Source organism: Eleutherodactylus coqui, chromosome 8, assembly GCF_035609145.1.
Source record: "Eleutherodactylus coqui strain aEleCoq1 chromosome 8, aEleCoq1.hap1, whole genome shotgun sequence".
Taxonomy (NCBI): Eukaryota; Metazoa; Chordata; class Amphibia; order Anura; family Eleutherodactylidae; genus Eleutherodactylus; species Eleutherodactylus coqui.
This window is the reverse complement of record NC_089844.1, coordinates 98,368,547-98,393,497: the sequence shown is the minus strand read 5'-3', so window position 1 is coordinate 98,393,497 and position 24,951 is coordinate 98,368,547. Positions and strand designations below refer to the sequence as shown.

The 24,951-nt window shown below is 42.5% G+C and overlaps 1 protein-coding gene across 3 annotated transcripts in view; it reads left to right on the top strand.

Annotated features, from left to right (window-relative positions):
- PLEKHM3 (pleckstrin homology domain containing M3) overlaps positions 1 to 24,951 on the top strand; it is a 180,317-nt gene that overhangs the window by 37,258 nt on the left and 118,108 nt on the right. For all 3 annotated transcript variants that reach the window (XM_066576110.1, XM_066576111.1, XM_066576112.1), the window contains exon 3: positions 16,260 to 17,195. In XM_066576110.1, the coding sequence (XP_066432207.1) occupies positions 16,260 to 17,195 (936 nt within the window). The remainder of the gene's footprint in view (positions 1 to 16,259; positions 17,196 to 24,951) is intronic.

The following is a 24,951-nucleotide window of genomic DNA, read 5'->3' as shown; positions in this document are numbered from 1 at the left end:
AGCCTCCCGCCGCCGTGCCCCCGATGCTGCCCGAGCCTCCCGCCGCCATGCCCCCGATGCTGCTCCCGATGCTGCCCGAGCCTCCCGCCGCCGTGCCCCCGATGCTGCCCGAGCCTCCCGCCGCCGGGACACACACACAGACAGACAGACAGACATATATATATAGACAGACAGACAGACACACACACACACATATATATATATACACACACACACACACACACACACACATATATATTATATATATATATATATATATATATATATATATATATATATGTGTGTGTGTGTGTGTATGTGTGTATATATATATATATATATATATATATATATATATATATATATATATATATATATATATATATATAATATACACACACACATATACAAACACGTGTGGGTATATATATATATGTGTGTATATATATATATATATATAATGTGTGTGTATATATACACTCACGAATACGCGTATGCGTATACTCATACACACGTATACTATATATATCTATCTATATATATATAGATATATATATAAAATGTGTACACGCATATATACACACACATATATATTTAGGTGAAAAAACTATTTCATCTAAAACAGTGGAAAGTGAATTGCAGGGAGGCATTACAGTACCTTCTGCTGAGAATTCAGCACTGGACAGCTCCCTGCTATTAGGAAGCCTGGGTTACTTGTGCAGGGGGAAAGGATCAGCACTGGACAGCTCCCTGCTAATACGAAGCGTGACCGGCGTCTCGGGAGCGAGCACGTCGGGCTGAAGCAAGCGCAGGGAGAAGAAGCGGCGGCCATCTTTGGGAAACTTTTTATAAGTTCATGAAACGCCAGAACTGTAAGTAGGAACCGGCTTTAAAAGCCATTTACATTGGTACTTAGTAATGTATGCTGAAGAAGGGGGACTGGGCAAAAAAAATATTTCACTGCTGCCTCGAGACATCTCCTTTAAGGAACAAAAAGCAAAGAGACCAACTGAAAATATAACTTAAAAACGACATACAACTAAACGAAGAAGTAAACGTGAAAGCTGTGGACAGAGAAACAGTTGGTTCCCATAAACAATTGGTGGGTGCAGTGTCTCAAAATGAACATCTTAGGGCTCCAGCGGACTGGTGAGAGCGATATCCGATGGTGATTCATGGCCCGATATCACTCTCCCAAACCTTTTTAAAAAACCCTGAATACGAGGCGTTTTCATGTGAAAACAGCCTTGCATCACTGCTGTGGTTCCCTTCATCCCATTGCTTTAATTATGGCAGCAGCAGCTCCGGGCCCATTGAGAGCAATTAGAGAAGATAGCGATCCCCTGCTGCAGCTTTGCCAGCTGCAGCAGAGGATGCCTTCATCCAGGAGTTTCACCTAGTTTTCAATGGGGCTGGTGGCGGGCAGTGCTGGCCCCATTGAAAACATAGGGAGAACATTGCGATCTCCTGCTGCTACTGGGACAGCAGAGCAGGGGATTCCTTCATCCCCGCGGGGAGTACCCTCATCACTGAACAACCTGCCGGTGCTATTACAGTATTCAGTGATTAGGGGACTCCCTGCGGGATGAAGGAATCCCCTGCTGCTGCTGTCACATCTGCAGCAAGGGTTTGCGATCTTCTCCCATTGCTTTCAATAGAAGATATCACAGAAAGCATGGACATGCTGCGACTATTTTTTTTTTTTTTTTTTGCAGCATCGCAGGAGTGAAAACATTGTAAATGAGAATGAAACCATTGAAATTCATTGGTTTCATAATCATGCGTTTTCACTCACTCTCGCAGCGCGAGAAAATCTCCAGATTTTCTCACCAGTCTGTAGTGGCCCTAACAAAAGGTTTTTACAGTGAGTAACAAAAAATCCTATTCTTAGCACTATTTTGTAGTTCTATGTATGCATATGCGTGTACTTACATTTGTAGGCAACGCCTTCTATGATTGTGCCAGCTACATTAAATAGGGTGAAAATCCACAGCAGAATTTGACACGCTGCAGATTTAAAAATCTGTACCACAGGTCAATTTCAATATGAAATAATTACACAAACTGTGAGATTTGTTCAGATGCCACCCATGTGCCCGACACTGTGATCTGCTGCAGATTTTCAGTGCGCAAATCCACACCGAATATCTGCAGTATTTATGTTCTGTGTGCACTGTAATGTAAACAGGCTCTCCATGGGTTAAAACAACAAATTTGCTTTGCCATTCCAGGCTCCCTGCATCTCCTGCTCCGCTGCTTGGTCCTCCATGCTCAGTGTTTATTTACAGGTCGCAGTCAGCCTGTAACAGATGTCACAGGCTGCTGCAGCCAGTGGCAGAACTCAGCTATCAGCTGCAGCAGCCTGTGACATAATTTAGACAAATTCCTGCAGTGTGTAAGCATAATGTCACGGAGAAGACCCCAAGCGGTGGCGCTGAACACACTAGGGGCCCAGGAGAGGTGAGTACAAGCTGATTTAACCCCTTAATAAGCAAGCTGTTTTGTACCTTAAGGACCAGACATGTTTTAGGGATTTTACCCATGTGGCGGTTTTACTGCCCTATTTTGTTTCCTTTAGCTACCAAAATTATTTTTACTGCATTTTTTTTTCCCGTGACATATAGGGATTTATTTTTTTTTTAAATATCTTTTTTACTGACTCTTTTTTTCTGTTTTTTTTTGTTTGTTTGTTTTATTGGGAGTAAAATGCTAAAAAAATAATTTTTTTAATAACATTTAAAGTAATTTTTTTTAATTTAGTATATTTATGCTAAAATAAAGTATGGGAACGGGTTCCTCTATTTCGGACGTTTTGATATATAGCATGTATGATTTTGGTTTACAGGGCGCATACGGCGACAGTTTTGGTTGGCGTCGGCTTTGGGTTATTTTCTTGTTATTTATATATTATATATATATATATATATATATATATATATATATATATATATATATATATATATATATAATTGTATTCTATAATTTTATTTTATTTGTGTATGTAATTATGTTTTTTACTATCTATGTCCCCCATGACGTCCTATAAGACCTTTGGGGAACATTTATTTATTTACTTTTTTGTATTTTTTTATTTGACACTTTCCCACTGTAGCTGGGGCATCCATAGGAGCCCCAGTTACAGGGAAAAGCAACCCCTGTAATGACATTAGTCACTGGCAGAGCTGGCCAGGGTCTAGTATGACCCTTCAGCTCTGCTTTAGCAGGGAAACCGGCGGTCATGTGACCTCCTGGGCTCCCGAAGTGAAAGTTACATGTTACTTTCACTCTCTAGTACACAGCACTTATTGAGCACTGTGTACTCAGGGAAGCAGAAGGCAGAAAGGGTTAAATAACCCGGAGGGGAAGGCAGGAGGGGTATCAGCTGTCAATAACAGCTGATAACCCCTTCCTGCCTCTGATTGATTGCAGAGGAAGGAGGCTTAAAGCGCCGCTGTAGTTTTACATATGGCGATGCTTTAAGCCCGGGACCAGGCTTCCTAAATTTACTGTGCCTGGTCCTTAATGGGTTAACTAATGGAAAGTCTCTTTACATTACAATTGTATAACTCCATTAACCCCTTAATGACCGCCCATATGCCTTAACCCCTTGAGTGGCGGGTTTCTTACCACCCTGTCAGACCCACCAGGGCAGGTTTTTTAAATGGTCTAATCATTTAATTTCAACTAATTTTGCAGTTGCGTTCCAAGAGCCATAACTTTCATTTTTCCATTGACACAGCCATATGAGGGCTTGTTTTTTGCGGGAGGAACTCTAGTCTTCATTTATCTAATTTTTTATTCGCTTTTTATTCCATTTTTTCTAGTGGCAAGATGAACAAAATCTTTAATTCTGGCATGTTTTTTATTTTTATTTTTCACTGCATTCTCTGAGCAGTATAAATAATATATTAAATAATTCTACAGGCCAGTGCGATTATGCCAATACCAAATTGAAATAGTTTTTTTTTCTTTTTTGCAACTTTTTCACAGTTAAAAAAAAAAAAAAAGGAATAAAAGTTTAAATCGCACTCCTTTTGCCATATCCATAATAAAAAATCTAAATCATATAAGAAAAATACATATTTGGTATCGCTGCGTCCGTAAAAGTCCAATCTATCAAAGTAGTGCATTTTTTTCCCGGCACGGTGAACATAGTCTGAAAAAAAATAAAGAATGCCACAAATGCATTCAAAAAGAAAGCGATCAAAAAGTCGTATGTATTCTGGATTGGTACCAACGTAAACTACAGGACATCCTGCAAAAAATGAGCCCTTGCTTAAGTACGTCGACAGAAACATTAAAAAGTTATTGTGCGCAGAAGATAATTGAAAAAAATTAAATGTCTTTGAAAAAAAATACAAGTACTGCAGCAAAAAAAAACTATTAAAGGGGTTGTCCCGCGGCAGCAAGTGGGTCTATACACTTCTGTATGGCCATATTAATGCACTTTGTAATGTACATTGTGCATTAATTATGAGCCATACAGAAGTTATAAAAAGTTTTATACTTACCTGCTCCGTTGCTGGCGTCCTCGTCTCCATGGTGCCGACTAATTTTCGCCCTCCGATGGCCAAATTAGCCGCGCTTGCGCAGTCCGGGTCTTCTTCTTTTCTGAATGGGGCTCCGTGTAGCTCCGCCCCGTCACGTGCCGATTCCAGCCAATCAGGAGGCTGGAATCGGCAATGGACCGCACAGAAGCCCTGCGGTCCATGGAGACAGAGGATCCCGGCGGCCATCTTCAGCAGGTGAGTATGAAGACGCCGGACCGCCGGGATTCAGGTAAGCGCTGTGCGGGTTGTTTTTTTAACCCCTGCATCGGGGTTGTCTCGCGCTGAACGGGGGGGGGGGGGGGGGGGTTAAAAAAAAAAAAAAAAAACCCGTTTCGGCGCGGGACAACCCCTTTAACGTTTGGTATCATAGTAATCGCACTGACCCAAAGAATAACGTTATGTCATTTTTGTTGCCGTTTGTGTGCCATAGAAACCAAACGCACTGAAAGATGGCAGAATATCTTTTTTTTTTTTTTCCATTTTACTCCACTTAGAATTTTGTAAAAGTTTTTCACCACATTATATGGTACTTTAAATAGCACCATTGAAAAATGCAACTCGGCCCGCAAAAAACAAGCCCTCATACAGCAACGTCGATGAATAAATAAAGGAGTTATGATTTTTTAAACTGTGGGAGGAAAAAAAGAAAATGGGGGGAAAAAAAGGGGCTTTGTCATTAATGGGTTAAATAATGTACTAACTTCCTCCTCTGAGTCATTACGACACAGAGATACCACATGTATAATTTTGTTTTTAATTTTTCACAAAGTAAAGAAAGACAAAAAATTATTAAAAAAATAAAAACGCTTAACTTTTTTTTTTTTGGTCCCTTTAGGGGACTTCTACAGAGGCCCATCAGGACCCCCTGATCACATTCCGGGGGTCCCATGGTGACAGCCCTTTATATGTTGTGGTCATATAGACCACGGCATGTAAAGGGTTAACACAGCAGAGATCGGAGGTTTTCTCCCTTCTCTGCTGTGTAGAGCTGGTGCCTGGCTGTCCTCTGACAGCCAAGCACCAGCTCTCCCTGCCACAGAGACCATCGTCTGGCTTCTGACAAGCCGATGGTCTCTATGGCAACCTGTAAACAAAGTAGTGCAGGACTTTAAAAATAGAAGTGGGAGATTGCCGGCAGATCGGCAATATCTTCCTGCTTCTGTTTTTCAAAGTCCTGCACTGCTCTGTGTGAGTCTTTGCAGGCAGAGCACTATGCCACAGCTTATGGCATGGTGGTCTGCAGCTCCCGTAGTGAAACATAGCCCAGAAATCTTCCCGGCTTTATCGCTATGGGCAGTGGAGCTTGTCCCAGAAAATTTCCAGGCGTGCCACTTTAAGGGGCTTTATTCGGATGCAATCTCTTTTTTTTATGGTGCTTCATCTACAGCCTGGCACAGATCTCCCGTGTCATGGGGAGCGTGTTCTTGGCTGTTGAATAACAGCCTGGTACTTGCTCAAACAGCAGGGACTGGAGAAACCTCTGATTCCTGCTGTTTAGCGCTTTTTCTTCCATCCAAAAGCCAGCCAGCTGGGTGGAAAGTGGGCGGACCCCATTATAGTCAATGGGGTCCATCTGGCGCTGTTTGGTCCAACCAAAGACTGAATCATTCGACTGTGGGGATTCCCCTTTCCTGCTCTCTGAATGAAGCAGGAAAGAGGAATCCCCAGCGCAGACGTGAAATCGTCCAATCAGGGGAAGTGCTGACGTTGCTTTTTGTTACAAGGATATCTATTTAGTCATTTTGCAAGGTCTGGTAAAAGGTCAGACATTAATTTACAAGGAAGTTACCAGTACTATTGTACCTTGTCACCACCACAACCTAGTAGTTTGACAAAGCTTGCATGGAGGAATGCCCCTGTCACGCCCCTATCTCCCGATTGGCTGAAATCGTAAAGGTCCTAGCAAAGTCTGTATGGATTTTTGCCTGCCCTGGAGGGTTAGGGTTCGTTTTCTTGTTAGGCTTAGATTATTTGCTGTAAATGCTTCCATGTTACAGGTGTAACATGGAAGCATTTAGAGGTAATAATCTAAGCCTAACAGGAAAACTAACCCTAACCCTCCAGGGCAGGCAAACCTCCATACAGACACTCCTGCTATCAGTGTCCCCAGAGTAGCCATCACCCTTCCATCTCTTGCCACCCACAGCTGTGTATGGTGGCTTCTGTGTGTCTCTGTTTATGCTGTGTCAGGGGAGCGCTGATGCAGCAGAGCTCAGCTATTCCCCTTTACTGATGCCTCCCTGCGTGCTCCCTCCTCAGCCCCCACCTGCTTGTGGCAGCGGCAGCAGCCCCACACCTCACTTTTTACAGGAGGGATGGATTCCCGCTCCGACGTCTCTCTGCTGTCGTCTCCCCCACTGCTTCAGGAGCTGGCCGGCGGATCAGCTTCCTCCACGGCTGGGAGAGTAACAGCATGGGTTGGTAAGGGCAGCGGAGGTGAGAGAGTGAAAGCGAGGCCAGTAAAGGGGGAAATGGGAGGCCATTGTCAGCTACTGGTCCCCTGCCTCCTCCACCTTCAGCACCTGTCACCGATGCCGCTGCTGAGAGGCAGATGGGGAACGGAGTAGCTTTCCAGCCAAAGTATCTTCCCCGACGGCCTCCCGGACAACATTCTCAGTGACTGGCAGGACTTGTGAGGCAGAGGAAGGGGAGGCAGACGGCAGCCAATGAGGAACAGGGGGCATCACCGCCCTGTCAATCTTGTCTCCACCCCAACTTCCTGGTGGTGACAAGATACAATAATACCAAAGCTAGCTTCTAATAGGTGGCACTATGGAGGTTTATACCATCTCCCATGTGGCTATATAGAGGCAGATATACATGATGTATCTCTTGTATACAAACTTTTCCACTACCTGCTGCACATTTCAGACTCCAGGTCTCTGTAACATAAGGGTGGATGTACTTCCCCAAATTACGGCCAGTGTTGTCTGCAGGAAACACACAAGGTGGCTAACTCCTGGCGTATGCTGTAAGTGGAGGATACAAGTGCATGTCTGCAGCACGCACTGTGTAATGCTATCATGCTTGCAGCTTCTCAAGCTTCATTAGATATTTACAAAAGCTGAAAATCAATCACTTTGTCATTTCACAGATAAAATGAAAGGCAAAATGCCGCACGGCTTCTGTTTTCAGGAGGACAGCTTCCTTAGAACTGACCCTAAAATATCAATTACATTAGGCTTTATTTTATTAATGGTGGATAAAATATGACTTTTGTAAATCTTTCACTGTGAGATAAAATCAGTGTAATCCTATTATAGCGAAGAGTAATAACATATAATTTGTTTCTGCAAAGTGCTTTCAGCTGTCCTCATAAAAAGCATTATGTGACTTATTATTATAATTGCAAATCTGTTCATTTTTTATTATCTTTACACAATATCGGGCTCTGTATAATGGCTGCCTGTTCTGCTTTCAGACGCTCAGTAACCGCCATACTGCTTAGATTAAATGTAATTATTACTTTGTATGGATGGAGTGAACCTCATACGAAATATATGTGCAATCATACGGAGCGCTAATGGCTCATTCATTTGTACTTTTTCTTTTATTTCCAATTTTGATTCGATAGACTCGTTAGCTGTCAGTATGCCTGCCTTGTTCCTCACCTGCCAGGTTAGTGTATCCTTCTGCCTCCCAGTGGGGATGACACTACATTTAAGGACCTTTTGCACTGGCAGATGGTCGGAAATGAACGTTCACCTGATTGTTGCCTTGTTGTGAAGGTTCCGGCGTTCAGCTGACAAATAAACAAGCAGTCGTTGCCTCGGTTGATCGCATCTGTTATGTGGCACCAAAAGTCATCTGTTGTTGGCAGCACATCACCCCGCAGAGATGTGCTGCTGACAACAATGGATGTGCCTGAACAATTATATTGATGATCTTTCAGGCACATACAGTAGTGCTGATTGCTTCATGTAAAGGGAGCTGAATGAGTGCCAACTAACCTGCAAAAACGTTGATCAACGCTCGCTTTTTGTGGGGCACAATGCAAAGTTCCCAAAATGAGATGATTAAAGTATAAGAGCATTGCAACTAGGCATGAAGAAGGGGGTAGTTATCCAGAGGAAAGGGGTTAAGAACAGCACATAGAACTTCCTTTTTTGTTTGTTTTTACACAGTAGAAGGCCAAATGTCCTCAGGAAGGTCGGATTCCATGTGAGCCCTGCTTACCCGCATTCTCCGGCAGCTGCGTCCCCCTGGATCCCTCCACTTCCGGGTTCGCTGTACTGTGCATTGTCCTTAAAGCTTGCCGTTAGCCATGCGCAGTACGGTTATTTAATTTTTTAAATTTCCTGATGAATCTGCGGCATGTCCACTGTGTCAGCTGCGGGTGTGCCGTGGACCGGACGGCTTCCATTGACTTCAACGGCAGCCGTCTGTGTGGGATCTGCAGAAAAATGGAGCGTGCTGCGATTTGTTTTCCGGACCAAAAGGTTCGCAAATCAAATCCACATGTTTTAATCTATCTGCAGACGCCAATGCAGCTCTATGGGTGGCTTGATTTGCGGATGCCCCGCAAATCAAATTGGCCCCTGGACGTTGGGCCTTAGTCTTTGTGCATCATATACAACTTTATGGCCTACCGTTGCATGCGCTGGTCCTATATGTTTGGTGTGTGTTTCAGAAAAGTGCCAATATGGGATAATCTGAGTGAGAAAATGGGGATACAAAGGTAATGGGGTGAGTGTATACTACATGGGGCATTATGCCCTGAAGAGCCTTTCGATATACAAAGGCTGCAGCCCGAGGTCTGTCCAGGGTCCTGCACTACGCAGCGCACAAGTATAAAAGCCAGGGCTAGCAAAAAAAAGTAATCTATTTCCAGGTAATTCCTGAGGCATGAAGAGTAATGTAGAAATGATCAAGTCTTTATTGATGTGTACATCGCAGTTTAGTTTGGAATCAGAGCATTTCCTCCTTCATGCTTTAGACATTATACAGATATAAGCAAATGGTGTACAGTATATAGATGGGGAAAGAAAATAGAATCCCGAAGGGTCAGAGGTCACAGTAAAAAGGTATAAAGCTGGATTGCTTATAAGGTCACAGAACCTTGAACACATGGTGGTTTGGCAAATGAATACAGCCAAAAATAACCAAATGAGATGAATCAGTCCATTGGTTGCTTTTGAGTGTTTTTACCAGCCAAATGTGATATTACATTATATTGTTTTCGGATGATCCTATCTTGTAGCTACTAGTGTTTTTTTTTTCATATTTGGTTTCTGTTAGGGGTGCGCAAAAATTGTGAACGGTGGGGTTGAAACATTTTCAGCCCAGCCAAGGAGAGAATGAGCTAGGGGCATGAAACTAATGCTACTCAACATATTACACGTTCAACACCCTTTTTATTTAGTTTCTGAAGTTTCTTTAACCCTTCCAAAAAGAACTTGGATGTTTGGTCACTGAAAAAGTACTCTGTTAATGCTATCACCTGTGAAGCATTCAAAAATGTATGCCCTTCAAGTGTTTTTTTCTTAGGTTTGGAAATAAGTAATAGTCTGATGGAACAAGATCTGGTGAGTAGGGTAAATGGTTCATGCACTGAATCCTCAGATCCTTCAAAAGATCCAGTGTCTTGGCAGCCTTGTGTAAAGGAATGTATCACCTTGTAGCTTTCTGCGTCTTTTTTTTTCTCTCTAAGGCCGCCTGCACACGGGCGGAAATCCCGCCGCGGGATTTCCCGTGGGATTTCCGCCGCTCAAAGCCTGCATAGGAGTGCATTACAATACGCACTCCTATGCAGACGGCCGCGGCAAGTCCTATTTTTGTGCGGGGCTCGCTTTTAATTTGCCCAGCAAGTGACTGTATTCTGAATTGATGGTTTCACCCTTCTGGAGATAGTCTGGTAATAAAATGGTGTCTATGATGTTTTCTGGTGACCTCTGTGTCTTGAATTTATTTGACCAAGGAAATCCAAAGCGCCATCGCTAGGGGCATCTTGTGGCGCACAGTGTTAAGGCAGCAGAATGCAGTCCTACGTTCTCTCTCATGACCTGAAGGTTGTGAGTTCAATCCCAGCATGGCTCAGGTAGCCAGCTCAAGGTTAACTCAGTCTTCCATCTTATTGAGGTCGGTAAAATGAGTACCCAGCTTGCTGGGGGTAATAATTAAAAGCTTACCGAAAGCGCTGTGGAATAAGTTGGTGCTATACAAATAACAAGTCCCTCCCCTCCCTCAGTAGTGTAACCAAGTTTCATTAGCAGTCACCAGTCGTTTAAATAAATTCCTCAAAATGCTTCAAAATCACCTTGGAAGTTTTCACTCGTGCGCTTTTGATCCGCGGTCAGTTATTTTGGGACTTGGCTGAATGCTTGTGCAGATCCAGTAGATCATGCCACCATTATACTTCAAACACATTCTTTGGATATCTGCAGTGTCTCGACTATTATTTTCAGTGAGATTTGCCTAATTTCCCAAACCATGTCATGAACAAATTCAACTATTTCGGATGTTGACACTGTGATGGGTCTCCCAGATCTTTCAGTTTCTTAGGTGCCAAAATCATCCCTCTGAAAGTAGGGATTTAAATAAATAAAAAATTATGGTATTATATTGCAAATTGGCAGGTGAGGTCTCTGAAAGAACACATTTCATAGCAGCAATGGGAAAAGTTTGCATTAGAAAGGGGGTCGAGCCGAGAACATTTCAGGACCCCTTCATAATTTACACTTTTTGAAATCGTAAGCTGGTGTATAGAAATTTTGGTAGCAGAAAATTTCAACTAAATGATTGACTTACTGATGATTTTTTTTCTAGATTTCATGTAAAGTTTTTCATATAGAGGATTAAAAAAAAAAAAAAATCACATTTCATATCAAAGTTGTATCTATTATCCATTAGGTTCTGTAGAGTTATAGGTAAATAGGTATTTTTGTTCAGTTTCATTCATTTACATGGATAGTTTAAAAAATAGATATTTTGCGCTACCCAAAACAATGCAACAAAACTGTTCTTGAGTATCTCCTCAAAGTTGTTTTTTTGGTTGCCTGAGTGTTTCCCCATATTCTGTGTGTCTCAATGTACTCTGTACAGTATCCAGAAAATAACATTTCTCCAATTCTCCACTGCCCATTCCTGTTGTCTCATCTGCCCTTTTGTACGTCTCTTTTCAGTCTTCTACAATGTGAAAGCTCAACCCAAATGTTAGGTCATTTACTGTGATTAGCTTTCTTTTGTTAAACCCTAAATTCAATTTCTCCATTTGGGGAGCTAAATTAAATGGAAAAGTATTACCATTTTCATTGAGAGTTGAAAGAAGATTGAACCTGGGCCTTTTGATCCGGCTATTCCTTGCCAGCTTGCATCTTGACCCAAGGCCTAAGATTTTTCTGATTTAATCGACCTGCACACTTCAAGGAAAATAGAGTGAGCCGGCTGCTGTCATAACAGAAGCCTGAGAACTTCTTGTATTTGTGTGGAAAACATCCGAGCCAACCACAATTTATAGAATTGTAAGTGGAGATGAGGGTACATTGGAAGCAGAAATAGACATCTTGTAGGAAAATCTCATCTGTGCCGAGAGAAGAGAACATGATGGCTTCTTGTCATGATGGCTAGTCCTATTACTGGATTAACAGTAAAGTGAAATGGTCACAAAATGCATCACCATTATGTGCACTTTAAAGGGATTTGTGTGAGTTTCAAAGAAATGTAATAACCCTCTCTTTTTTTCATCTCTGAATACATTATGAATGGTAGAAAAAGCGAAATGTTGGATTAGATGTCTTGTTTTATTACACTAGAGAAAGTAAAGTAGATGTGTGTATTCGGAAGTTATCTTCATGCAAAACCGCAATCCTATACTGTATGTATATTAAGGGCTATGGACAACTTTGATTGCAATTTTCTTTTAATTACATGCATATATTTAGTGCTGACAATCATTTTTGCAACAGGATTTAATTTAAAATCTTGCTCCCTTTGCCTTCAGCCGCTTCGACGTATAACTTTATAGACACTGCAGTCTAAGGGTGGCTTTACACAGGATGACTGGGTAATGTTGTCTCCACCAGAAATATGGGTGGAGACCTGCACAGTGACAGGTAACACCTATGTTATCGCCCTGTTAATGCCCCCCTCAGCTTCCAACTTTGTCTGTGCTCCCGTTATGCCCTGCAGCCCACAACGCTGTAACTGTCCTCCCCGCTCCAGTAACACGCTAACAGCTGTTCTCACCTACTGCGTAATGATTATCGCTTTTGTGCTTTCTTACAGGAAGAATAATTGCCCACTGAATGGAGGCAGATCGCACTAGAGATCTCTTCCGGCCTCCATTCAGAATAAACAGGCAGTCGTTCGTAATTGAATAACTGTCTGTTTAAATGAGCTTATAGGTGTTTGGTTTTTAAAACCCAGCAACTTTAGCTCACTTTCCCTGTTGGGTCCCATGTTCACATGAGACGACTGTTGCCCGTAACACTCTTTAGAGCGATTACTCCAGTGACTGTTGGCCCGTGTAAAGCCACCTTACTTTCAGTAGTTGATCTGTCAGTGAAGCTGTTTGACAGCTTAGAGCTCTCTTACACCGAGCGATACTAACAGTTTGTATGCTGGATCATGTGAAACGGAATGATAATCATTCAATGTAAACACTGCCAGCAAATGAACAACAAAAATGTCTTGCTAGTCTTTTATCATTCAGATTACGCAGGCATAAAAATCAAACGACGATCGACCCGTATAAACAGGCAGTTGTTCAAGCAGTAGCGCCAAGTTATTGGCAAACAACCCCAGCTGACATCTTCCTGTTCTACTAAAATACCCAACAATGGAGATGCATCCAATAAAGCTCTACCTAGGGGCCCAATCGCAGTATTAAAAAGCAGGCCTCATAATGGATACATGTTTGTTTGTGCCTGTTTTGGCAAAATTGCAGGTAGGGGCCTTTAACCCCTTAATGACATGGCCTATTTTGGGCTTAAGGACACAACGATTTTTGGTATTTTTTTCATCTCCATTTATCAAAACCCGTAACTTTTTTTCATTTTTCTGTCTACGCAGCCGTATAAGGGCTTGTTTTTTGCGTGGCGAACTGTAGTTTTTAATGGTGCCATTTTTGGGTACATACACTATATTGTAAAACTTTTATTATTTTTTATGATAGCGGGGAGAGAAAACGCATCAATTCTGCCATAGATTTTTGTGGGGTTTTTTACAGCGTTAATCATGCAGCATAAATGACACAATACATTTTTTTCTGTGGGCCAGTATGATTACAACAATACCAAAATTCTTATTTTTTTGAGGTTTTTCTACTTTTCTGCAATAAAAACCCTTTTTTGGAAATTTTATTTTATTTTTTTTCTAAATCGCTGCATTCAAAGTCCTTTTTTATTTTTTTCTATGTACGGAGCTCTGTCAGGGCTTATTTTTTGCAAAATGAATTGTAGTTTTTATTGGTACCATTTTAGGTTACATATGGCTTTTTTTGATCACTTTTATTGCGTTTTTAGGGAGGCAAAATGCTAAAAATTTGCATTTTGCCTCAGTTTTTTAGCGTTTTTTTAAACGCTTTTTCCCGTGCAGACACCATGGCAACCAGCTTCCTCTGTGAACCCTTCCCACGCTGCGATCTAAATAGATCACGGCAGGGAAGGGGTTAACAGCGGGGGGCCCAACTGTTGCAGCCGGAGGCCGGCTATCACTGACAGCCGGCTTCCGCTGCCGGATAGCGCGAGATCTCTTATGATGCAGGAAGTACCCTGCTGCCAGGAGTAAACTTACGCCCTGGAGCGGGAAGGGGTTAAAGAATACACATTCTAAGACTTGGAGAAGCCAGGACAACTTGTCAAACCCCTTCTCAGCATCAAAAGTAATAATAGTGGTGGCTTTTTTACTTTTGGGTCCCAATCCCAGCCCACCATTCAAAACCGTTACTGTCTTGATGATATTTTTAATACCTGCTCTGCCTTGGACAAAGTAGATTTGATTTTGCTGATTTAGAAAAGGATGTATTCCTGCGTCTGCTATTATGTTAGATGATAATTTTAACATCTATACTGAAACAAAACGATTGGCATCAGGACTGAAGGAACACGCCCTCCCTTTAACCCCTTCCAATTCAGTGTCGGAGCGCGTCCGACATTGAGATTTCCATGCATAACTCCTATGTCGGGCGAGGGATAACATATTTCTAACATTACGCAGAAGAGAGGTCTGTCATCGAGCGTGTCTCCTGCATACTGTAGTACATAAATATATAATGTGTGCGTACGTAATATACATATTAACTCACGTTTTACTTTTCAAAAAAATTGCTAATAAAATCATCATGACAGTTCATTCTTATGTGTTTTTGTTGAGTAATTCCATCCAAAATAAATAAGAGTCGGGGAGTATGCGGGTGGCAAGGAAATTAGATTGAAAAAGGTTAACAGAAGTTGTTTACACAAGTTAGGTTGAAACATAGCTACAGGAACTCCCCCTTTTAAAAGCTTATAAAACTCCCATGAAAACCTGTTTTTTCCTGGAGCTTTTAACATAAAATTTAGAAAATGTTCTCCCAACAACTCCTCAAAAGCTATGCAGTTTTTGACATTTTTAGCATGAATTGGTATAAATGGGATTCACTATATATTCAGAACATGTATGACTTTGTGCAGAACATTTAGGCCTCATGTCCACAGGCAAAATATGATTTAAGATCCGCAGCGGATGACCCGCATGCGGATCCACATCCCATAGGGATGCATTGACCACCTGCGGGTAGATAAATACCCGCGGATGGTCAATAAAAGTGATTTTTTTTTAAATGGAGCATAAAAAAATGGACCATGCTCCATTTTCGTGCGGGTCTCCTGCGGGGACGGCTCCCGCAGGCTTCTATTGCAGCCTATGGAAGCCATCCGAAACCGCGGGAGACCAAAATCAGAATATACTCACCTGCTCCGGATCTTCCCTTCTTCGCGGCTTAATCTTCTCTCCGTCGCGCACGGATCTTTTTTTCTTCGGGCCGGCGCATGCGCGCGGCACACAACCGACGTGCCATGCACATCCGCCGGGCCGAAGAAAGAAGATCCGGCCGCAACGGAGAGAAGATGAAGCCGTGACGAAGGGAAGATCCGGAGCGTGCGAGAGGTGAGTTAATTCTTATTTTAAGCGCTCATGTCCGCGGGACAGGAGGGACCCACTACGGATTCTCCATGGAGAATCCGTAGCGGGCCTGATTTTCCCCGTGGACATGAGGCCTTAGGCCTAAGCCAAACACTATCTTAAAGGGGTTGTCCATTTGTAAACTATTTGCTCGTCTATCCTGAGGACTGGTCATAAATAGTAGATCAGCAGGGGTCTGTTGACAGGGAGCTCTGCTGATCAACTGTTTGCCGGCCCACTGCGCTCATGCGCTGAGCTGTTTTATGCAGGAAGCAGACAGCTCCTTTCCCACTGCATTACAGACCAATTTCCCATTGAAATGAATGCAGTGGGAATGGAGCTGCCTGCTTCCTGCAGAAACCCGTTCAGTGCATGAGTGCATCAGCCTGGTGAACAGCTTATCGGAGGGGTTTCCTGGTGACAGACCCCTCCAATCTACTATTGATGACCTATCCTGAAGATGGGCAATCTGAAGTTTACAGGTGAACAACCCCTTTAAATTCTGCTTAGAAAGTAATAACATTTGTTCCTATGTTTTAAACTTTGTTATATTTTACACGCACTAGAAACTAATTCATGTCTCTTTTTCCTAAAAATGCTTGACCTAATGCATCCTTTTGAATTTTTCAGAACACATGTTGCCAAATATACTCAAAAAAGGATTCCTGGAAACTCGGAAAACTCAAGAAAGTTTTTGGAAGAACTGTTATGCTGAGATAACTCAATATAAACTTCGCATCTACAGTATGGACATCAGCGGTAACCACAATGCCATTACTGCTTATCCTCTTGCTCATATTGAAAGTATCACTATTACTGGGAGTCATGAGACCAAATTAGTTGATGTCTTAATGTCGGACAACAGCCAATTGCAACTGAAGGCAGATTCTGCATGGGAGGCTCTGGACTGGGGGCAAAAATTATGGGAGGGAGTACGAGCTTTGACTTTAGTTCCAGATTACATGAGTCCTCAGCATGATGTCCTAACAAGATCAAAAAACACAAGTGACAATAACAGTGAATATTTGGAAACTCACAGCTTGTCTAATACGTCTAATGAACTTTCGAGGACCATTAACTTGACCAATGGGTATCAAAAAAACATTTTGAAAACAGGGACTTTATATCGATTAACATTGCAAAATAATTGGAAAGCCTTCACATTTGTTCTTACCGGTTCACACTTTACAGCTTATCAGCCAGGTTGTCTAGATGAAGACCCATTGCTTAGTTACAGCATTGATACATGTGTTTCTGTGCAAATGGATACTCTTGATGGGTATGATTCTTGTTTCCAAGTCATTTTCCCTCAAGATGTTCTTCGTCTTCGAACTGAAACCCGCCAGAGGGCGCAGGAATGGATGGATGCTATTATATCTGCTGCTAATGTTGCTAGGAAGCCTGATCAGAATGTACTAGTGCCTCTTAGGAACAAATCCAAAGAACAACTATCTTTAAGGGAACTGCAGAAGAGCAAGCGCCAGTCTGTAACCACAAGTTTTCTTGGAATCTTGACAACATTGGCCTTGGAAAGGGGGCTCACGGCTCAAAGCTTCAAGTGTGCAGGTAATAATTACATTTTTAGACTAGGAGTAAAAAAAAATCTAATGGAAATTAAAGGAGATCTCCAGGGTCCTCCTTACTTGGTTATTTCTTCAATATAAGCAAATCTGTTCTAGACAGAGGCAAACATGTCAGGAAAGCTGACAGGTACTCTTTTAACCCCTTGGTGACCACCCCATAGACTTTTTACGTCCTGCATTAGAGGGCTTTAAGTCCCAGGGCCGTAAAAATACACTTGCTCTGGGGATTAAAGCCATCTGGGCTGAAGACGTGACAGCTCAATGCTGTCTGTTACCGGAGGTAGCTGACAACCTGTAGCTGTCATGGGGAACTGTGGGGAGCCTCGACCGGTCACGCGATCACATAAAAGTGTAAAAAAAAAAAAAAAGTAAATAAAAGTTAAAGATTCAGCTCCTCTCATGGATCAGATCCATGAGGGGAGCTGAAAGTACTTACTCCTGTCCTCCGCGATGTCCCGTGACATTCTGGTCCTTCTCGGACCTGACGTCTCCTTCTGGGCATGCGCCCCGGGAAATTTAAATTCCCTCTGTTCCCTGCTAGCATGTGTAGCCGAGAGCAGATATATGTCACCGGGGACCGCTGAATATGGTTCCCAGTCACATAATCGCTGTTATCCTATGAATAACAGTAATCATTTAAAGTAAAAAAAAAAAAGTTTCATCTTCCCTCTCGGATCATATCAGGCTTCTGCGCACGCGCCCGTTGCTGAGATGACAGACACATGCGCAAAAGCTGCAGATTGCCAATGTAATTTAAAATCTTCCTGCTTCTGGCTACTAAACGTAGCCGAGAGCCTAGAGTTTTCACAGAGGGCCGCGGTACGCAGATCTTGCTCACGTGATCACGGTTATCCAAAGGATAACACCGCTCATGTAATAGTAAAAAAAAAAAAAAAGCTAAAATTTCACCTCCCGTCACGGATCCGAACCGTGAGGGGAGGTGAGATTACTTGCCTAAGGCCTCTGGCGGTGCACCCCAATGGGATCCTTATCTGCTGACCTTTCCCCAGCTTTGGCGCATGCGCCCATTGCCGACATGACGGACACAAGCGCAGAAGCTGGGGAGGGCCCGAAAAATTTAAAATCTCCTTGCTGCAGTGAGCGGTCCCCAGTCACATGATCACCATTATCCAACAGATAATGGCGCTCACGTAAGAGTTAAAAAACAGTTGACGTGTAATGCTCCTTTTGGTTTGGGCCCCGTTGTGCATACAGACATAAGGGTATGTTTCCAAACACAGGACAGACAGGAGTATCCATTTTGGGGAGAAAGTCTTCATTCTTATGTGTGCTGTACTAAGAAAAATGTTTTTAAAATGACACAATTGCCAAAAAACTCGAAAATTGTAATTTTTTTCCTTTCTGCTTTGCTTAGATTCATTCAAAAACTAGGGGATCAAAATACGCAGTACATCCCTATAAGGATTCATTAGAGTCTAGTTTTCAAAATGGGGTTCACCATCTTTTTGGCCGCTCTACAAGTGGGCAATTGGGCCTAAAACGCCTTCAAGCAAAATGTCTGTTCTGAAAACCACCGTCTGCTTTTGGTTTGGGCCCTGTTGTGCATACAGGCATAATAGTAGGGCCACAACCGGTATTTTTCTGAACACGGGACAAATGGGGGTATACATTTTCATGTGCACTATAGAAAAAAATCCTATCTTTAAAATGACTATAAGCAAAAATGAAAATTTTAAATTGCATTAGTTCCTGATAAGAAGCTGGGGGTCAAAATTCTCATAACGCCCCTTAGGAAATACATTAAAATGTGTAGTTTTTAAAATAGGGTCATTTGTGGGGGTATCCATCATTTTGACACATATGAGCCTTTCCAATCCTGGCTTGGTGTAGGAAAACAAAATGTTCCTCAAAATGTTAACAATCAATGTTAAATTTGTACGTCTCCTAAATGGTTAAAAAAAAACTGAAGTTTTTCCAATGTGCGTCCAGAATATAGTAAACAGATGAAAATATATATCTCATGAAAAATGTGTACAGTTTGTTTGCACATATTTGAGATATTGCAGTAGAAAATGTGAAATAATGACAATGTTCCCAATTTTGGCGCTTTAAATAAATATACACAAATTCTATGAGTCTATTTTTACCACCTAAATGAAGTACAATATGTGGCGAAAAAGCAATCTCAGAATTACTTGGATATGCAAAGCCTTTACAGAGTTATTGTATGTCAAAGTCACACACGTCAGATTTCCAAAATTTGGCCTGGTCATTAAGGCGCAAACAGGCTTGGTCAATAAGGGGTTAAGATCTGTTTCAGAAAACAAATTTATACATGTCGGAAGTAAATGGTAGACAAATTGCTGTAGATTTTAAGAGATCATTAGTTCACTCCAGGAGCCAGTTTGTGATTTGAGTAGTTATTTATGGGTCTATGATGACAAAATGATTGTGTCATTAGGTGATGAACTGGTGAGACAACAGGGACCTCCTGGCGCCGGTCTCCCAAGTTCTGGAAACGGACAGTGTATTATTTGACATACACACTATCCTTTATTACATGTATCCAAAAACTAGCCGCAGCTGTACAAACGTGTTTCACACCCATAACGGGAGCTTCATCAAGTTCAATATGCTGGCGGTGTCCTCTCCAGTTTAAGGCTGTCTTCACACTTGGGGAAAAAAACTTGCAATTTTTTGAGCAATGCGAGAGTGCTAGAAAACACAGAATTATGCAACCCATGCTTTTTAATGGCTTCATTCCCATTTGCGATGTTTTCTGTCTTGCAATGTTGCAAGATTTGAAAAACGCTGCCTGTCCTATCTGCATTTAGTTGTTTTTTTTTGCCCATGTTTCACTATGGAAACCTATATCGCATTGCAACACCCGAACTTGCGATGTTCATGTGATGAGTTTGTAACATTAGCAACTCCTACTTTCCATGGTGCGAGAAAATCGCAAGCAGCGATGCAAGATTATTTGTCAGGAAAAAGCATCGCTGACGCTGGAACATCGCCTGAACACAAAGGCAATTTTGTTGCGACTTTTCTTGTGGCGATATTGCGATCGCCAGTGTGAAGGAGCCCTCAATAGGAGAGAAGCTGCCAAATTTCATACTGGGCGGCGCTACAGGAAACTAAAGAAAAGTCCATTCAAGAAGCCTGTTAATCAACTCAGTAGCTTGGCAGGTGGAGTGCGAGTCTATTTGCTAACCCTGTTAGGATGCTTTTACACGGGCTGATAGTCGGCCAACTAATCACTCAAAAGGGCAATACCGAGTGAATGTTGTTCCATACAAATATTAGGTCCTGATAGGGCATGTAAGCGAGAATCGCCCACTTGTTAAGTGAGGTGAAAACCAAAAGACTCTTAACAAAGCAAGTGAATATGGTTCATGTAAATAAGCAAGTGTTAATCTCAGTCCAACCCCCTGCTCAGTGCAGGATCACTAAGTCATCCCAGACAGATATTTGTCCAGCCTTTGTTTGAAGACTTCCATTGAAGGAGAACTCACCACCTCCCGTGGCAACCTGTTCCACTCATTGATCACCCTCACTGTCAACGATTTCCTGTTTTACTCTGAATAGAGGCAGGCAGCTGGAAGAGATTTCTGGTGTGCTCCACCTCCATTCAGTGAGCGATCATCACTCCTTTTAAAAAGTGACCATTGGCTCGTGTGAAATAATGCTTAGTTGCTTGTATAATTTTGCCAGCATGTGAAGCTGATATTTGATATTCCCTGTAGTTTTAAGATATTCTATATCATTAGACAATAGATCAATATTCATATCTTCTGGAATAGTGGAACATATAAAAAAACATTTTAGACATGATGGTAAAATAAATATCTAGTTTTTTATTTTAAACTACAAGGAATTTGAACTGCTGTGAACATACAAGCCGATATCCCTATCTTTTAGGTACCAATGAATGCTTTTTCCGATTGTGGTCCAAGGTCCTGCTGTAAAGCAATTCTCCTGAACTGCTGCCTTAGAGTAGGAGGTCAATCAAAATGAGTGTTCAGTAGCTATGTAACGCAATAAAAAAAGAAGGAAAAATCTGTATAAAATCAACCAGAAAATACAAACAATCTGCTCTCAGTCTCTTCATGGCCTGAGGGTACTTGACTCAACAAAGTGGGGGAAGTGACTTCCTCCGTTCCACCAATAGCACCCCCTTCCCCATTCTGTTTTTTGTCACTTCTCTCGTCTATTCATCTTCTGTTTTCTCTGATGCAGTATTGTTGTCATTCTGTGATGAATACTCTGCATACTATGAATAATATATAAAATAATGTTTGGGCTTCTATCAATTTTAAGAATATTGCAAGTCATAGAGGCATTCCACGACCAGATAAAAGCAACGCCCACGGTCATTTCTATTGGTCAGGGACTTCAGAGGTAATATTCTAAACAATTTAGATCAACTTTTTTTTTTTACTTTGATTTCTAATATCCTCATCTATTTTAAAAATCAAGTCTACGCCATCTGATAAGTGTATTATTACACAGAACAGTTTTTTCAAACCACCATCTCATTAGTTGTCGAGAATGCAAATGCCGTCATTGCCTAGCCAAGGGTCCTGCAAAGGCCGTGTGCTGGAAATGCATATTTGTTTGTAAATGTAGATGTCCCTGTGGATGATACTTATTGATACCACCAACATTGGGAGCGCTTCATGTCAGTCAGAAAGTACCTACTGCCAAGCTATTAACCCCTTAAGGACGAGACACTTTTAGGCATTTTACCCATGTGGTGGTTTTAGTACCCTATATATTTTTTTTTGTCTTAAGCTACCAGATTTCTTTTCCCATGACTTCTAGGGCTATTTTTATGGCTTTTTTTTTTCCCCACAGGCTCCACCCCCCCTCCCCTTTTATTTTTAGTTTTATAGTTGTTTATTTTTAACATTAGTACATTTACGCTTAAATAAAGTACAGGAGTGGGTTCCTCATTTTGTTTTGGATGTTATGATATATAATTTGTATAGTCTCGTGTTACAGAGTGCATATGATGACTGTTTCGGTTGGAGACAGCGGTGGGTCATTTTCTTTTTTTATGTATTTATCTTTGTTATTTTGTAATTTTTTTAAACTTATTCTTTTAACATCTATGTCTTCCATGACATCATATAAGACCTCTCATTCACATTGTCTTTTTTTTTTTTGACCCTTTTGCACTGCAGCATTTATAAGAACTCCGGTTACAGGGGAAAACGTCCCTATGTAGTGACAAAAGGCACTGACAGAGCTGATCAGAGTCTGCTAGTACCCTGCAGCTCTGTTGTGACAGGGAATCTCAGCGGTCACATGATCGCCAGGTTGCATAGCGAAACAAATACTTCCGCTTTCCCTTTTTTAGTACATAGCGCTCATTGATGCTATGTTGCCTAAGAAAGAGAAGGCAGAAGTGGTTAAAAACTGCTTCTACCTTCTCCTCCAACCTGCTCCTGCTTGATTGTAGAGTCTTTAATCCCACACCATATTTCTGTCAGCCGGAATCAACACCCAGGATCAAGCGCCATATGTTTACCTTAAAGGAGCTGTAATTTTTTTTTTTTTTTATTAAACTGACTAGTCCTAAAATAAAAATTAAAACTGTGTGTAATATATATTCCTTCTAGTATGAAACACCTTCATCTAGTGCCCAAATGCAGTCCTCACTCTAAATCACATGCATACGCCAATTGGCTATAATATTAAAACCTTCTGCCTAAGGCCTCCTTCCCACGAACGGATTTCCGCCACGTAATTCGCGGCGAAAATCCGCTGCGTTGCCCGCAGCTATTAGGTACTATTGAGCCTAATAGCTCAGGGCACACGGTGCGGAATTCCGCACCGTGAAATCTCCCGTCCTCACCCGCGGCATGCTCTATTTGCCGCGGGTGTATGCGTTGACGGCTTCCATTGCAGTCAATGGAAGCCGTCCGTTCACGCTATCTCCCGCTGTAACACAGCGGAAGATAGCATGAAAACGCTTTCCCGCCTACTGCCGCCGCGTCATGTGACGCGGCGGCGGTGGGCGGGGAAGCGTCATGCGGGAGCGAAGATGCCGGATACGCTGGTAAGTATGGGGTCTCTGGGGGGCGCCGTGACGGGCTCCACCGCGGAATAGTCCACGGCAGAGCCCGTCATGCTCGTGTGCAGCCGGCCTAATATTGTGTAGGCCCCTTGTGCTACCAAAATTGCTCTAATTCATACCCACAAGACCTATGGAGGTGTACTCCATAGTGGCCAGCTTGGATTGGACTTTTTTTTCCCCACATTCCATAGATGTTTGATCAGATTGAGGTCAAGGGCTTTGGAGATCAAGTCAACATCTCAAACTCTTTGTCATATTCTACAAACCATTCCATTGCCCTACAGTGGTGTACTTTATGTCTGTAGCTAAAGTCTGTCTTGTGTATAGAAATTACTGTATCATCCCAAAAATGACAGTTATCTGAAGGAGGGGTCTGGTGGAAACGCATGCCCACCCTTCTCCCCAATGAGGAGGTAGGGAAACCAAAATTCAGGTGGTCCTTTTAGTGGAGCTAGATAAAATACTGGCATGGAGGTGGTATGTGAAGTGTTTCAGGGTTAAAACCCCCTTTATCAAGCATAGATGGAACGTACCTTACGTGGGGTCATATATATTATGAGGTTAGATCCAGCATCGTGTGGGGCACGGCGCGCCCGCGCTCAGAGGAAGGAGCGGGTTCGTGCCACACTCCCAGCACTGTGCTCCAAATAACTGTCTGCGCTTGTGTTCCATCGGCCCTGGATACACAAGAAATAAATCACAGCATGCTCTATTTCTCTGCGTTTGTACACCGCGTGAGCCCTATACTCTTGTATGGGCAGAGTATGATACGCTGTCCATACGCAATACATTGTGTTTTTCCATACGCATCCCTGTTCTGAACAGAGCGAGGAATTAAAAAAAATAAATAAATGAATAATCACACTGCGCATGTCCATGAGCATGTGATTCACGGGCATGTGCAGTGCCATACACCGTCTCTGCCAGCAGAGCGTATGGCTGCCGAGTGTGGAAACCGATTTTACGCGTACGGTCGTGGCCCCTACTCTGTAGCGACGTTTAGTTAGGCCACCTGCACACTGGCAGATTTGCATTGCAGAATCCGGAGCGGGCATCCGCCTCCGAATTCCACAGCAAATACCTGCCATAGCATGCTATGGAAAAGCAAATTTTTTTTTCAAATTTTTTTTTTTCTTCTAATTTTCCACTGCCCGCGGGTGGAAATCAATTGCAATTTTCCACTCGCGGGAAAAATATTGCAGCATGCTCTTGCAGTCAATGAAAGCCGTCCGACCTGCGGCTCTTCTGCAATCATCATTGTGGAAAGGTCGCGGGATTCGTAACATCGCCTAGTGATGGCGTGCCATTATCTACACTGCGCATGTGCACTGGTCGGCACATCCGCGATACAGATAGAACTGCGGGCAGGTATGTGGGAGTCACCAGCCGGGCACCAGGTCGGTTTTCATTGTGGGATCCCGCATGTGGAATCCGACCCGTCCGTGTGCAGGCGGCCTTAGATGGTGTATATCAAAGTAACATCCATATGACTACCAGGATTCAAATTTTTGCAGCAGAGCATTGGCCACAGCATCACACAGCCTCTGCTGGCTTTCCCTCTTCCCATAGTTTATCCTGCTATCTCTTACCCAGGTGCCAATTCATACATCTCAAGACCTCCACATGACTAAAAGAATATGGGATTCCTCAAACATGCCCACCTTCTTCCTTTGTTCCATGGTCCACTTCTGATGCT